The sequence below is a fragment of the Caloenas nicobarica genome, chromosome 29 (genome assembly GCF_036013445.1).
Source record: "Caloenas nicobarica isolate bCalNic1 chromosome 29, bCalNic1.hap1, whole genome shotgun sequence".
NCBI classification, from domain to species: Eukaryota; Metazoa; Chordata; class Aves; order Columbiformes; family Columbidae; genus Caloenas; species Caloenas nicobarica.
In genome coordinates, this window is record NC_088273.1 from 2319943 (window position 1) to 2334745 (window position 14803).

The window sequence follows — 14803 nt, forward strand, 5'->3', positions numbered from 1 at the left end:
AAATAGTAAGGCAAAAGGGGAGATATAGAAGGTGTTAACAGAAATACAGCAGTTCCAGAGAAGAGTGCTTTTCATGCACATTGTTAGTAGGAAATCTATTTGATGGATTTGAACAAGGTGAGGAAGCCAGATGGGTGTCTACAGCCGGCAGGGAAAGAGGGGCAGGTGTAGGACTGCGTAGAACATGCTTCAGTCTTGGTCAGGTCCCGGGGGCTAAGGAGGGGGATGGATGGGTGTGGTATTATGAGGTCAGTTGTGTCTCAGAATCTCATAATCCAGTCAGAAGTGTGTGGCTGTGAAGGGGAATGTGAGATCAGTTCTGTCTCTGGAGCTGACAGGCCAGCAGCAGGGGCATGGCTGGGAAAGAATCTTTGCCAAGGTACCCACAGGTCTTATCCAGGAAGAAGCCTTGGAGACGGGTTGTCACGTCCATCCCACCTGAGAACATGACGGGACAGCAGCAAGAACATGTTCATGTCTGTCAGAGAAGCTGAAAGGCCAACAGCAGTCACGGGATTTAGAAGATCGTGGTGAAGTTACTTCTCTCTGGTCAGGTAAAAAACCACAAGAAGCCTAACAGGTTGGGTTCCCTGCATGAAGGGCAGTTTCTTAGATGGTCGTGCTCTCCTTGGAAGTGGGAAAAAGCAGGGAAGAGTCAGAAAATGAAACTTGGAAGGTGAGTACTGGATATCAGGAGGAAGAAATGTCACTGGAAGGGCAGGGCTGTGGTGCAAGAGGTCACGCAGAGGGAGCTGGATCAGCCCATGGCTTTGTGTTCCAAAGAACAGCCAGTGAGGGTGCAGACACATCAGTGAAGGGACAGAAATGCTGGGGTGAGAGCAGGTGGGGAAGGGAGATGGGTGTCTACAGCCTGCAGGGAAAGAGGGGCAGGGATAGGACGATGTAGAACAGCCTGTGATGGAGATGGCAAAGGGCGCTGGCAAGGCTGGAAGGGACCAACAGAACCCAGGTCTCTGTCCCCTTGGCCATGGCAGCTGTCTGTGCCACTGAGGCCTAGGAGAAGACATGTTGTCCTCATGGCACTGGGGCCTCGTTCCTTCCTTGCAGCCCCATGGGCAAGCTGGAAGTTGTTGTACCAGTGCTGTCCTTCCCTCGGCCTTGCACACCCACATCCCACGGTCCCAGGAAGAGCCCTGAGCCCTGTGTGAGGGACAGGATCCCCCTTCCCATTGCCTGGAGGTCATGGCTTCTCCTTTCTGCTTCAGAAAGCAAACCAAGGGGTTTCTCAGCATCAGAGCTGAAGAGAAGACTAAAAGGAGTCCTCATGGTGGCTACAGCTTCCTCACAAGGGGAGAAGGAAGGGAAAGTACTGGTCTCTTCTCTGTAGTGACCAATGTGAGTACCAAAGGGAATGTCAGGAAGATATGCCAGGGGAGGGTCATGTTGGACATGACGAAAATGTTCTTCACCCAGAGGGTGCTGGACACTGGAACAGGCTCCCCAGGGAGCTGTCGTGGCCCCAAGCCTGGCAGTGTTCAAGAAGAGACCGGACAACGTCCTCGGACACATGGTGTGAACTGTGGGGTTGTCCTGTGCAGGGACAGGAGTTGGACTTGATGATCCTGTGAGTCCCTCAGATCAGGAGATTCTATGAAATACTAGGTCAAATGTCCATGTATTCATTGTACAGATGAGTTGTAAACATACACATCATGTGCATGTCCACTGTGTACATGTGGTGACATGAACCCAAGTGAGCACAAATGCTATCAGCTATTGCTTGGGGTGCCATAAAGGTCAGTGGGACAGAGATGGTGTTCAGGACTCTCTTCCAGCCTATGTTATTGTATGATTCCATGAATCTTTTCCTTGGAAAGCTCTTTCAATACAGAATAGACAGAGGCAGAAGAAAAAAAAAAAAAGGCAGAAGCAGAGATATAAAATGCACCAGTGTAAATACAGCAGCTCCTCTGAGGAACATTTCTTCACTCAAACCCTTGATAGGAAATCTATTAAATAAATTTGATGAAAGCAGCTTAGTTTTATCTGCTCACACACTGGACCACAAGGAGGGTGATGGCTGGGTACGATGCCATGTGCTCAGCTGTGTCTCAGGAACTCATAGTTCAGTAGGAAGCCGATGGCTGTGGAGGGGACTGTGAGGTCACTTGTGCCTCTGCAGGGGATAGGCCAACAGGAGAAACATGGCTGGGAAAGGGACCGGGAGGTCATACATATGAGACAAACAATCGGGCCCAATCAGCATGATTTATGAAAGGCAAGTCCCGCTTGACCAGCCTGATCTCCTTCTATGTCAAGGTGACCGGCTTAGCAGATGAGGGAAAGTCTGTCGTGGGGGAGTGAATCCGCCACACAGGCTGTGGATGTTGTGTACTTAGACTTGAGTAAAGCCTTTGACACCGTATCCCACAGCATCCTCCTGGAGAAGCTGCAGCCCATGGCCTGGATGGTGTATCTGCGATGGATAAAGAACTGGCTGGAGGGCTGGGCCCACAGAGTTGTGGTGAACGGAGCCAAATCCAGTTGCAGCCGGTCATGAGTGGTGTTCCCCAGGGCTCAGTATTGGGGCCAGTTTAATCTCTTTATCAATGATCTGGATGAGGGGATCGAGTGCACCCTCAGTAAGTTTGCAGATGACACCAGGTTGGGTGGGAGTGTTGATCTGCTGGAGGGTAGGAAGGCTCTACAGACCGATATGGAGCTGCTGGTTCATTGGGCTGAGGTCAATTGTCTGAGGTGTAACAAGGCCAAGTGCCAGGGCCTGCCCTTGGGTCATAACAACCCCATGCACGACTACGGGCTTGAGGAAGTGTGGCTGGAAAGCTGCCTGGTGGAAAAAGACCTGTGGGTGTTGATCGACAGCGACTGAACATGAGCCAGCATGTGTCCAGGTGGCCAAAAAGGCCAATAGCCTCCTGGAGTGCATCAGGAATAGTGTAATAGGCACAACCGGGGCAGCGATCATCCCCTTGTACTCTTTCTGGTGAGGCCAGAAGTTGAATCCTCAGTTCAATTTTGGGCCCCTCACTTTAGGAAAGACCCTGAGGTGTTGGAGTGAGTGCAGAGGAGGGGACAAGGCTGTTGAGAGCCTGGAGCACAAGTCTTCTGAGGAGGAGCTGAGGGACCTGGGGGTGTTTAGCCTGGAGAACAGGAGGCTGAGGGGAGACCTTTCCCTCTCTACAACTATCTGAAAAGAGGTTGTAGCATGAAGAGTGTTGGTGTTCTTCTGAGCAGCAAGTGATAGGATGAGAGGAAATGGCCTCAGGTTGTGCCAGAGAAGGTTCAGAATTAGTATTAGGAAACATTTTTTCATGGAAAATGTTGTGAAGCAGTGGAACAGGCTGCCCAGGGAGTGCTTGAGTCACCATTCTCTGTTCCATAGCAGAGCTTCTAGGAGGATCTGTTTCATGTTCTTCCCAGGCACAGGTAAGAGGCTGACAGGTCAGTAGTTTTCAGGGTCCTCCTTTCTACAGCAGAGGAGAGAAACACTGCCACCCTCAAAGGGTAGTGCTGTGGTACAAGAAATCATCCAGAAGGAGCGTGAGATCAGTCCACCACCTTGTGTTTCAAGGAACAGAGCATGGGAGTGCAGACACATCAGTCAATGTATCGAAATACCTGGGTGAGAGCAAGGGGAGGAAGCGAGATGGGTGTCTACAGCCTGCAGGGAAAGAGAAGCAGCTGTGGGACAGTGTAGGACAATCTGTGGTGGAGATGGCAAAGGGCACTGGCAAGGCTGGAAGTCACCAAGAGAACCCAAGTCTTTGTCCCCTTGGCTATGGCAATCATCATGTTGTCCTCAGGCACTGGGGGCACCTCATGGCCTCCTTGCACACCCCCAGGAAGGCTGGGAACTGTCACACCATTGTCCTTCACTCAGCATCACACAGCCCACATCCCCCTGCCCCAGGAAGAGCCCTGAGCAATGGGTGAGGGACAGGATCTGCCTTCCCAGGGGCTGGGGGTCAGGCCTTGGCCTCTCTGCTTCATCCAACAAAACCAGGCTTTTCTCAGCACCTCAGCTGCCTGCACATGACCCTTTGTTTATCTGCCATCATGGCCTCCAATTCTCTGCTCTAACGAGTCCCTGGGGAGGCTTTGCTGGTACTTGCCCTCAGTGGAACTCATTAATACTTCAAGGTACTCAGTACTTTTTTCTTCTGACTTTGACTTCTGGCAAGGTTTGTGCAATCTCCTCTCAGCACCTCAGTGAGTTTCAAGGGCTCAGCACCAAATGCACCATGGGGCTCATTACACTGAAGAAAGCTCTAAGAAACCATGTCTCTTCTTGTAATTGTCTTCTACTCTTGTACAGTGAATTAGAGAGTTTTCTTGGTGTAACTACGTAGAAAGATTTCAAAAAGCTTCTAATAAAAGCGTCTCTCTATTATAAAGTGTGTACTTCATTAATTTTTCCGTTTAAAGAAAATATGCTATCAGTATTATATCGATCCAGGGTCTCTCCTAAGGAGGTCTGGACTGGTTGGAGAAGGTCTGACACTTGAGGCCTGACACTGTGTGGACAACCTTGCTCCTCACCTCCCCAACCCCATCATTTCTCTCATTGGCCACCTGGCACTTGCATCCCTTTTCCTTACCCCAGACTTCTCCACTGCAGTCTGCAGCTGGATGTTCCAGCTCCTTTGCACCAGCTCCCACCTGCTCTCCTTGGAGACCTGGCTGCACACAGGCAAAGAGGGACTTTTCTTTCCTTTTGAACAAACAAAATAAAACTGATAAGATTCATGATTAAAAGAAAACACACTCCTCAACTGTATGCCAAGGACAAACTGCCACCAATGAGATTCACCATTCACAAGGCATAACCATGAGAAAATATTTTAGGCAGAAATGAATTACAAAATAAACACAATAAAAGAGTTGGCTAAAGACAGAATTAGACAGACTACTGAAAGACAAGGAATCTTTTAACTCCTTGAAGCTAAAACCAGAAACTGGATTGTTGACAAGAGTCCGAGTGACCGAAGAGTAAGAGGAAGGGAAATCCAGAGAGCAATCGCAAGTGCTTGTGTGCAGATCAGCTGCTGGAAATGGGACTTCAGACATGGTCAGTTTAGTTAGGGCGGGAAAAAATACATAAAAGATGAGGGAGATCAAATGCACAGCCTAAGACAGAGAGTGCTGAGAAGGGAAATCTTGTGGAAGATCAGAAATTCTCCTCTAGCTATTAACGCACACCCTGAAAAGTCTCATTTTGATGTCATGGGAAAACACTGATATTTAAAGTATTAAAAACAAAGAAAAATAATTATAACACCAACAATGTTTGATGCTTAAAGTTGCAAGAAGACATTTCCTTCACTCAACGTCTTTCATTTGGTTTCTTTTTCCCTCCATTTTTAAAAAATGTTCTCTAGATTTCTATCCTACCAAAGCCTACAGCATTAAGAGAGATAATCCTTGTATCTTGCACAGAGTGAAAGGCACCAAAAACTCCACTGCCCTGGACTGTCAATGCCCCTTTTTACCCTTGGCACGGAGTGAGTCAAGCTCAAAGCTCTTGGCCACTCTTGCCTGATGCAGGAAAGAAGGAGAAAAAGGTTAATTGAACTGTTCTTTTTTAAGATGGCCATGTTGGCAGTGATCTCAACAGACCTGTGTTATCTGTCTTTCTATGTGATCATAAGGAAAAATATATATTTATGTGTTGGTAAATATATAGTAAAATATATAATTGCGTCCAGTTACTCAGCAAAATACATTTCCTACCAGCATTCTCAAAGGAAGAGTCTTTCTTCTGAGGAATTGCTGTCTCCCAAGCCTCTGTGACTCGAGGCAGGAATCTGGAGGAGAACAACCAGCAGTGGATGGGGATCAAGTCAGGGGTCACTGGAACTAACACAATCCTGACCAGTCTATGGGACAGGAGGGGCAGCACCCCAGGAGCTGAGACAGCAAGACGGTGTCACAGGGAGGCCACTCTCCACCATCTCTGAAAGCTCATGGACATGGGGGGACTCCTTGACCACTGGCAGCTCTCACACAGTGTGTGCACTTTTCAAAAATGGCCAATGGGTGAGCAGGGGAACTCAAGGCTGTGCCCCAGAGCATGTCCACTGGGACCCCATTTCTGGGTGTCTGAAAGAGAAGGTGACGGGGTTTACCCAGGGTACATTGTGCATGTCTGCCCTCTTTGCTTTCTGTGACGAAGGACAGGGTTGCTGGACGTGGGGAGAACATTGATGGTCTGTTACCTGGAAGTCAGCAGGGCATTCAGCGTCATCCCCTGCAACATTCTTGTGTCCAAGGTAGTGTATTATGGTCTGCATCGGTGTGCAAGTCGATGGGTAAAAAGCAATCTGGATGGTTGGGCTTAGAAGGACATTAGATAAAAGGAGAAACTTTTTGATCATGAGCATAGTCAAGCACTGGAAGCTGTTTCCCAGGCATGTGCACTCACTCTGTCCCAGAAAGTGACCAAGATGTGTTTGGATAAAGCTCTGAGTAATCTGGTCTGATCCTGCTTTGAGCAGGAGGTTGGACAAGACACCTTCTGAGGACCTATCCAGTCTGGATGACGCTGTCCTTCCTTTCCCTTCAGGTTTTCTATTAAGAGAGCACTCTCAGTTTCTCTCTGATCAGAGAAATCATTCACATGAGGCACAGGGCTGCTTTACAAGTAACCAGAAACAGTCCTGACCACAACTTTTGCATCCCTTTTCATTTGCCCCAACCCAGCTGCTTCTTTTTTTCTGTGCTAATACCCTTCCAGAAAGAACAGGCCACCTTGTCAATCCTTTCAGAACAGGTTGTTCAACAGCTGTCAACGTCCACGTACAGATTCTGCACATCAGCCAGGCATAAAAGGCACCATTACAGAAATGGAGACGAGGAACTCGACCAGCTCCTTGAACCCAGGAATCAACACGCCTTGTCTCCTGAGATTCCCGGGAACACCTAAAGTTTAAGAACACAGAAGCGTGAGTCCTCGCTGAGTATCTCGGCTCATCTCCTGACCCATGTGGTGCTTCAGACTGTGAAGAGAATCAAAAGCAACTTTTTGACCGGGGCAGTTGATTTTAAATGCTGTCACACAGGGCAGATGAAGGGAGATCAGAACTCCAATCTCTGCTGCACTAAGAGGCTTGATACCCCATCCATACGTACATATCTCTGTGGTTCAGATAAAGGGTGGTCTTGCAAAAGTCACCCTTTGTGTCCCCAAGTGCATGGACACTGCTCGTGTTCCTCTCCAGAGAGTGGCAGAGGCTGGATCACTTTCTCAGGAGAAACTCCTTGCTGGAAAGGCACAGCTATGGAGGTGGCTCAACAAGGTTTTATTGCATTTCACTCAGCATCAGATTTGATATATTTGGTACTTTTCTGGGATAACACCTGCACGGATGATCACATAAAGACAAGCATTCCATAAGAGCTGGTTATGAAGACCCTGACATGAACAAGAAAACTCACCATGAGGTCTGCAGGGAGCAAGAAAGATTATAACAAGCACCAGGAGGAACCAAGAAGTTCAAGTCATCTTCTGAAGAGCGAGAGGCCCTGAGCAGCAGTGACCGCCCATGTGTGGTGTGGGAGAGGGTCAGGGGATGTGAGGTAGAAAAGGGTGATGGCTGACGATGTTAGTAAATCCTTACAACCATGTCTGAGCCTGCAAGTGGAACGCGGTTGATGATTGTGGGTGGTGGGGGAAGAGGAGCAAGATTTTTAGGGGGTTATGGAAAGAAGGCAGGCTTCTCTTGGGCTAATCATGTAAGGCAGTGACATTTGCATGCTGTGGGCATGGCTGTGCCTGGGAGATGGGAATGGCTGCTGCTGGGGCTGGCTGTGCTCAGTCATGGCCCATGAGCTGACCTCAATCTGCTCCTCTCTTGCACTGCCCACACTTGGATGGTCCTCAGGAATCATCCATGAGCCTGGAGGAAGCACCAACCTCCTGGAGTGTTGGCCTGTTGCTGGATGACAAGAGCGAAAGGTTTGTGAGACACATGGGAGTGCGGGATGAGAGTGGTCTATGCGTAGCAGTGAGTGTGTTAAAGGCAAGAAGAAGACCTGAAGAGCATGGGCTGGTCATGCTACTGTGGAATCGACTGCCTTTGGTTTTAATTTTAGGGCAGCAGAAGAAGGAACATGTGCATTTCAGTGCTGGGGCATGGATCCAAATTGAGGATTCAAGCAAGTTTGGGACTGGGACGGCTTAGGTGATCGAGAACCATCGCCAGGTCTATGAAAGAAGCTGAATGGGTTTTGAGGACCTCACAGGCATTGCCAAATCCTCAGAAAACCAGAGCCTTGTGGTTAAAGGAACAGCACCTGGCACCAAACCCACACCCAAAACACAAATACCTTCACAATGACCACAGGCTGAGCCTGAGAAATATCAGAGAAATGATCTCCTTTGGCTGGTCCTGGGGTCAGGGCTCAGCCTTTCTGTCCTGGTTGAGACAGACAAACGACATAGACCAAGTTCTTCCAGGATGAAAGTAGTAGATGCCATTTATTGCCACAAGTGCATTTTTATACAGTTTTACCAATTCATGTGTCTCTTCACTGTTGGTTACAAGTTACAGCAGTAACATCTCATTGGCTAATTTTGCTATCATCAATGTTACTCTTCTACTCCCTTCTCTCTCACGGGTACACATTAATATGTCCGGATACTCCTTTACTCCCATCTTTCTCATGGGTAGGCCTTAATATCTTCAAGGCTGATCTCTGTTCCCATGCCCTCCGTCAGGGAATCCACGGACCCACTGTAGTCCCCCACACCATTCTGATGACGAACAGCCATGAAGGGCTCACCTGGCATCAGAGCGACCTGCACATCACCTTTACCACCTGTAGCCAGTGTCTCAAGGCTTTTGCTTCACCAGCCTCCAGGGACAGGGACCTCGACTGCTTGTTTCCTTCAGCGCTGGGTCAGTGATGGCCCTTGGTGGGGTCCCAAACGCCCTCACAAACTTCAGTTTATTTCTGCCTTTCACTTCATTAGAGGTTTGTTCATTCTTTCAGTAGCTGCAGTTCAGGATCATGGCAGCAGAGGGCTCATTAACATCCAAAATGCTCTTACAAGCCAAGGCTCTGTGCAGCATTTTCCTGAAGGCTTCGAGTCTGGTGTGGATGATTAGGGAGATTTCAGGAATAGCCAAACAGAGAGCATTTCCATAATAAATAGCAATAAAGCCACATTTCTTCTGTTTCCTTCCCTGCTCACCCTTCCCTTCCTTTCCAGAACAGGTGGTATCAGCAGCCTCCAGTGCATATGGATGTGGAGCATCTCCTGATAAAGACTGAATATGTCAGAAAAGTGGGTGCCTAAATCACCACGTGAGTGAGGAGATAGTCCAGGCCACCTCAAGAGGAGTCACATCCTCTGGACCAAAGCAGGGTGTTCCTGGGAATCTCAGATGCCACAGCACAGCTATACCTGTGTTCAGGGAGCTGGTCAAATGACCCATCTCCTTTTCTGTAATCGTGTTTGAGTTTACTCAGGTAACCCCTGACTTAAGCCCCATCCACTCCTGGGTGTTCTCCAGACTCCTGCCTTCAGGAACAATGTCCTGGGAGGCCTTGCTGGTGAAGATGAAGACAAAGAAGCCATGAAGTACCTCAGTCCTGTCTGATTCTACTCTTAGGAAGTTCAGCAGCAGGCCCATGATCGCCCTGTGTCTTCTTTTACTGTAAGGAAGCTGTGTCAGCTCATCTTGCTGCCCTGAGCCTCCCCTGCAGGTATGAAATCCAGGGCAGCTTTGGCATCACTCCCTACATCTATAGACAAGGTTTCTAAATTCCCCCTTTGCAGCTTCCCCTGCTTCCACCTCCTGTGTGCTGCCTTTTAGCCCTGGAGCTCCATCAGTTCAGACAAGCAGCCTCACGAGATAAATGCTTCTTTTCATGAGTACTTGGAGAGATCATTCTTGTGCTTGGAGCAGGCTGTTCTGTAAGGCCGATCAGATTTCCTGAGGTCCTTCACCCTTCACACCTACTTCGATGTCACCACCTCACCCACCATCCTCCAGTTATCATCTTCCAGGGGCCTCAGCTCCACTTTCTCATCCCTGACTGTTACATCCCTGACCAACTCTTTCTGGTTTGTAGGTGTGAAGTCCCACAGGGCACCTCACCTCACTGACCCCTCAGTCACCCGTGTCAGGAAGATGTTGTCAATGAGCTCCAAAACCCTCCTGGACGCCAGGTACCTTGCAGATATTGGAATATCTTAGGTCTGCAACAAGGAAACCTGAGGCCTGGAAACATGACGCTTCTTTCATTTATCTGAAGGAGGCCTCATCTAATTCCTCTTCCTCATCAGGGAGCCTGTAGCTGATGTCCAGTCAGCACAACATTGCTCATGTTGTTCTGCCCTCTCATGCTGACTCCTCAACGTTCAGCTGACACTGTCTCCATGCATTCCAAATGCTCTCCCACATGAAGGCAAAATTCCAGTCTCTGTGTCCTGTAACTCTTCATGCTCTTGTCTTAGGAGAGACACCCTCATCAGGATAAGCCATCCACATGCAAACATTAACAGCTGAGCAAATGGACCTTCAGTCAAGGGAGAGTCCAGACCTTAAGAAAATCTGGGATTCGCCCATCAGAAAGTTCTGAAACTGAACAAGGAGAAGTGAGCAGTGCTGGGGAGGCTGCAGTAATAGGAGAGAAGCCTGAGAGTGCTTGAAGGGTGGTTTCAGAGATGGTGGGAAACAGCACGAGAAAGAAATAATGGCACACAATGCAGCTGGGGAGGTCCAGGCCGGACATAAGCAGCAAGGAATGTGAGTGGAAGGCAGTGCTGTGGTGGAGCAGGTCACCCAGAGGGAGTCTGCATCAGCCCAAGGCTTTGTGCTTCAAGGAACAGCTGGGGAGGACGGAGAGATATCAGCAAAGGAAGGAAGATGCTCAGACAAGAGCAAGGTGGGGCAGCAGGGGGGATGTCTCCAGCCTGCAGGGAAAGAGGTGCAGGTGATGCCACAGCATAGGACAGGCTGTTGTGGAGATGACTAAGGCATGTAAAAAGGCTGAAAGCCCCCAACAGACATGAGCTCCTTCTCCCCTTAGCGATGGCTGTTGTCTCCACCTCTGATGCCTGTGAGGAGACACCTTGTCCTTACAGCACAGGGGCCTCATGGCCTCCTTGTCCCCAGCCAGGAACCTGGGAGGTGTGGGACCATAGTCCTGCCCTTGGCCTTGCACAGCCCCACATCACAGTGTCCCAGGAAGAGCCCTGGGCAACGTGGGAGGGACAGGATCTGATTTCCCAGGGCATGGGGGTCAGGGCTTGGGCCTTTGGTTAATGAAACACATCCAGGTTTACACAGCAGCAGAGCCACCTGTACTTTGCTTTTCCTGACCTGTCACCACTGCTTTCAGTTTTCTGTCTTAACTGACCCTGGGCATGGTTCCTCAGTAGTGTTTCTCAGTGGGACCCATTAACATTACAAGAAAGATTGGTGTTTGAATCTGACTTTGACTTCTTGAGAGGTTTCTTCAACTTCTTCTCAGGCTGTGAGGCTCATGGACTCAGCACCAAAGCCACCAGAGGGGTCATTAAAGTGCCTGGGGCTGCTCCTGTGCTGCTGAGCTGGGCTGGGCTCCTGGGACAGAGGGAGCTCATGGCAAGCGGCAGCGCTGCAGAGAGACAGCTCTGCCCAGGAGCAGCTCCTCTGCAAAGCGCAGCAGGGCTGAGGGCTCTGCCTGGGGATCTCAGGGAGACGAGCAAGGCAGAGAGAGATTAAAGGTGGTCAGGATGGGGAGGATGACTGAGAGCTCACTGGAGGAGAACTCTTTGCAGCCCCTTGACATGGTAAGTCTCTGGGTCCAGGGCAATGCAGCTGTAGCTCCTGGAGGCATCTCCTAAAGCTGGAACAGCCACAGCTTGTGGGATCCCTATGGAGAGGACTCTTGTTCAGCAGTTTGGGAAATCTGAGAAGTCGATTGTGCAGCCAAGGGTGCCCAGCGCTGTCCTGCAGAGCAGGGTCCCTGCACCCCAGGGCTGTGCCGGGGCAGGGACTCTGCCGCCTGCCAGGGTCAGCGCTCAGCCTGCCCGGGGAGATCCCCATGGTGCTGTGGGGAGAAGCTGTGGGGGGAAGGAGCAACCTCTGACTGGGCAGGGTCGTGCTATAAAGTGAGTGCTGCGTGTGTCAGGGCTGCTTACAGCTCCAGATCACTTTATAACATGCTCAGGAGGCTTTTAAAGAAGCACAGCAAGAGAAGGGCTCTGTGAAAGGGAAGGATCCTATCCTATCATACTCTGGGTTGTCTATGTGGCCAATGGCACATGGAAATTAACATCTCAGTTCAGGAGGAGGCACTGAAATTCCAAATCTGTTACTCTTAGCAGTGAATAAACCTGTGAGTATCAGAAATCAACACACCCTGGCTTACAGACAGCATCAGGATGACTTTTCCATGCTCATTATTGTTGGTCTGATGTTCCCAGCAGAGCCGGCCCACACAGAGCTGCCCCTGGGCAGTGCCCGGCTGCTGGGAGGGGTCTGCAGGGCAGAGCTGAGCACACAGCGGCTGGGATGGGGTCTGTGACACTGACAGGAGGAGACCTGGGCACAGAGACACAGCTGCAGGCAGGGACAGCTCCAGGCAGCAGAGCAGGGGCTGTTCAGGAGCTCTTTTGCTCCTGCTCTGCAGGTGGCTGCTGGGGGTTGTCTGCTGGGCAATGATCGGACTGTCCCTTTAGCACATCCCATCTCCAGGAGCCCTGACTCTGCTCTGCCTGTCCTGCTGGGCTCACCAGCTGCCCCCAGAAAGGCCCAGCTCTGCTGTAGGATGCCAGGAGTGCTGAGCCTTTCCTTGGGGTCCGCACTCTCCTGCCAGAGTCCTTTGCTTGTCTCTGTGAGGGGTCGTGTCCTGCTCTCTCCAGCACATCTCCACCTCTGGGCTGGGACAGAGAAGAGTTAGCAGATCTGCCCTTTCAAACAGGGCTCTCCTTCTCCAGTATGAGTATAGTTGTTTGGATTAATTAGATTAATTTTTTTCTGAAGTCATTTTCATGGTAGCACAAGGTGAAGCACAGGACAGATGAGTAGAATCCTGATGGACACTGCTGCTATCTGACTCTGCACTGAGCCATAGAAAGCTGAGACTTTTTTTCAGTCCCATCGCAAGACACTTCACATTTTAATCACAGAAATGAGGATTTGTACCCCTAAAAAAACCCCGCTCACCTGATGTGGTGGTGGAAAATAAAAACAAAACAGTTAAAATAATGATAAAGACATGCTAATTGTCTCCTCTGCAGCCCATGGCCTTGACAGTCATGAGCAGAGATATTTAACTATTTCATTGCAGGTGGGTTACATCTGCCATTCCTTGTGAATGTCAGACCTGTCACAAACCAGCTCCCATGTCCCCACTGCAGCAGAGCAAAGGTGGCTGCTTGGCAGCACATGGGCAGAGGTCCTGCTCCTCACAGCACACTCAACCAGCACAGACCAGAGAAAGGAAATGCATTTAAATTGGGGTGATATATATAAAAAATGGTATGGCTTTGCTAAGAGGAGTTTGTCCTAATTTTAAGTTGCTTTTATTTTTTTTTTTTTAAACAGAGCCCACATGCCAACAAACAGCAAATGTCCAACAGCAGCTCCATCACCCAGTTCCTCCTCCTGCCGTTCGCAGACACACGGGAGCTGCAGCTCTTGCACTTCTGGCTCTTCCTGGGCATCTACCTGGCTGCCCTCCTGGGCAACAGCCTCATCATCACCACCATAGCCTGTGACCAGCACCTCCACACCCCCATGTACTTCTTCCTCCTCAACCTCTCCCTTCTCGACCTGGGGTCCATCTCCACGACTCTCCCCAAATCTATGGCCAACTCCCTGTGGGACACCAGGGCCATCTCCTACACAGGATGTGCTGCACAGCTCTTTTCGTTTACCTTCTTGGCAGAAGCAGAGTATTCTCTGCTCACCATCATGTCCTACGACCGCTACGTTGCCATCTGCAAACCCCTGCACTATGGGACCCTCCTGGGTAGCAGAGCTTGTGTCCACATGGCAGCAGCCGCCTGGGCCACTGGATTTCTCTATGCTCTGCTGCAGACGGCTAATACATTTTCACTGCCACTGTGCAAGGGCAGTGCTGTGGGTCAGTTCTTCTGTGAAATCCCCCAGATCCTCAAGCTCTCCTGCTCACACTCCTACCTCAGGGAAGCTGGGCTTCTTGTGGTTAGTGCATTAGTAGCATTTGGCTGTTTTGTGTTCATTGTGGTGTCCTATGTGCAGATCTTGAGGGCTGTGCTGAGGATCCCCTCTGAGCAGGGACGGCACAAAGCCTTTTCCACGTGCCTCCCTCACCTGGCCGTGGTCTCTCTTTTCATCAGCACTGCCATGTTTGCCTACCTGAAACCCCCCTCCATCTCTTCCCCATTTGTGGACCTGGTGATGGCCGTTCTGTACTCAGTGGTGCCTCCAGCAGTGAACCCCCTCATCTACAGCATGAGGAACCAGGAGCTCAAGGATGCCCTGTGGAAACTGATGACTGGATTTCTTCTGAAGCTATAAACTGTCTCTGTCTTCTACATAAGAGTTATAGTCTAACTCACTGAAGGGTCATCCTGTGTGCAGTATTTTTTCTCTCTAGTTGTGTTTTTTTATTATGATAATATTTTAATTCCCTTCGTAATTCACTGCCTGCTTTTCGTTTCTCATCGAGTGTCTGTGTCAACAAGGAATCATGCTCTCTGTGTTTAAGCAAAATAAAGGGCCCTTCAGCAAATTGTTTTCTGCAGACATTCTAACTCCAAGGCCTTTTTTGAGCTGCAGGGAGAGTTCATGTGAGCATGGGTGGAAGGGAAAAGAGCTCTTGCATGGCAGCACTGCCAGGG

General features: G+C 49.8%; 1 protein-coding gene across 1 annotated transcript; it reads left to right on the top strand.

Annotated features, from left to right (window-relative positions):
• The first annotated feature begins 13547 nt into the window (after positions 1-13547).
• On the top strand, positions 13548-14480 carry LOC135999598 (olfactory receptor 14J1-like). The gene has a single exon (XM_065653162.1). It carries the CDS (start codon positions 13548-13550, stop codon positions 14478-14480), a length of 933 nt encoding a protein of 310 aa, XP_065509234.1.
• The last annotated feature ends 323 nt before the right edge of the window (positions 14481-14803 follow it).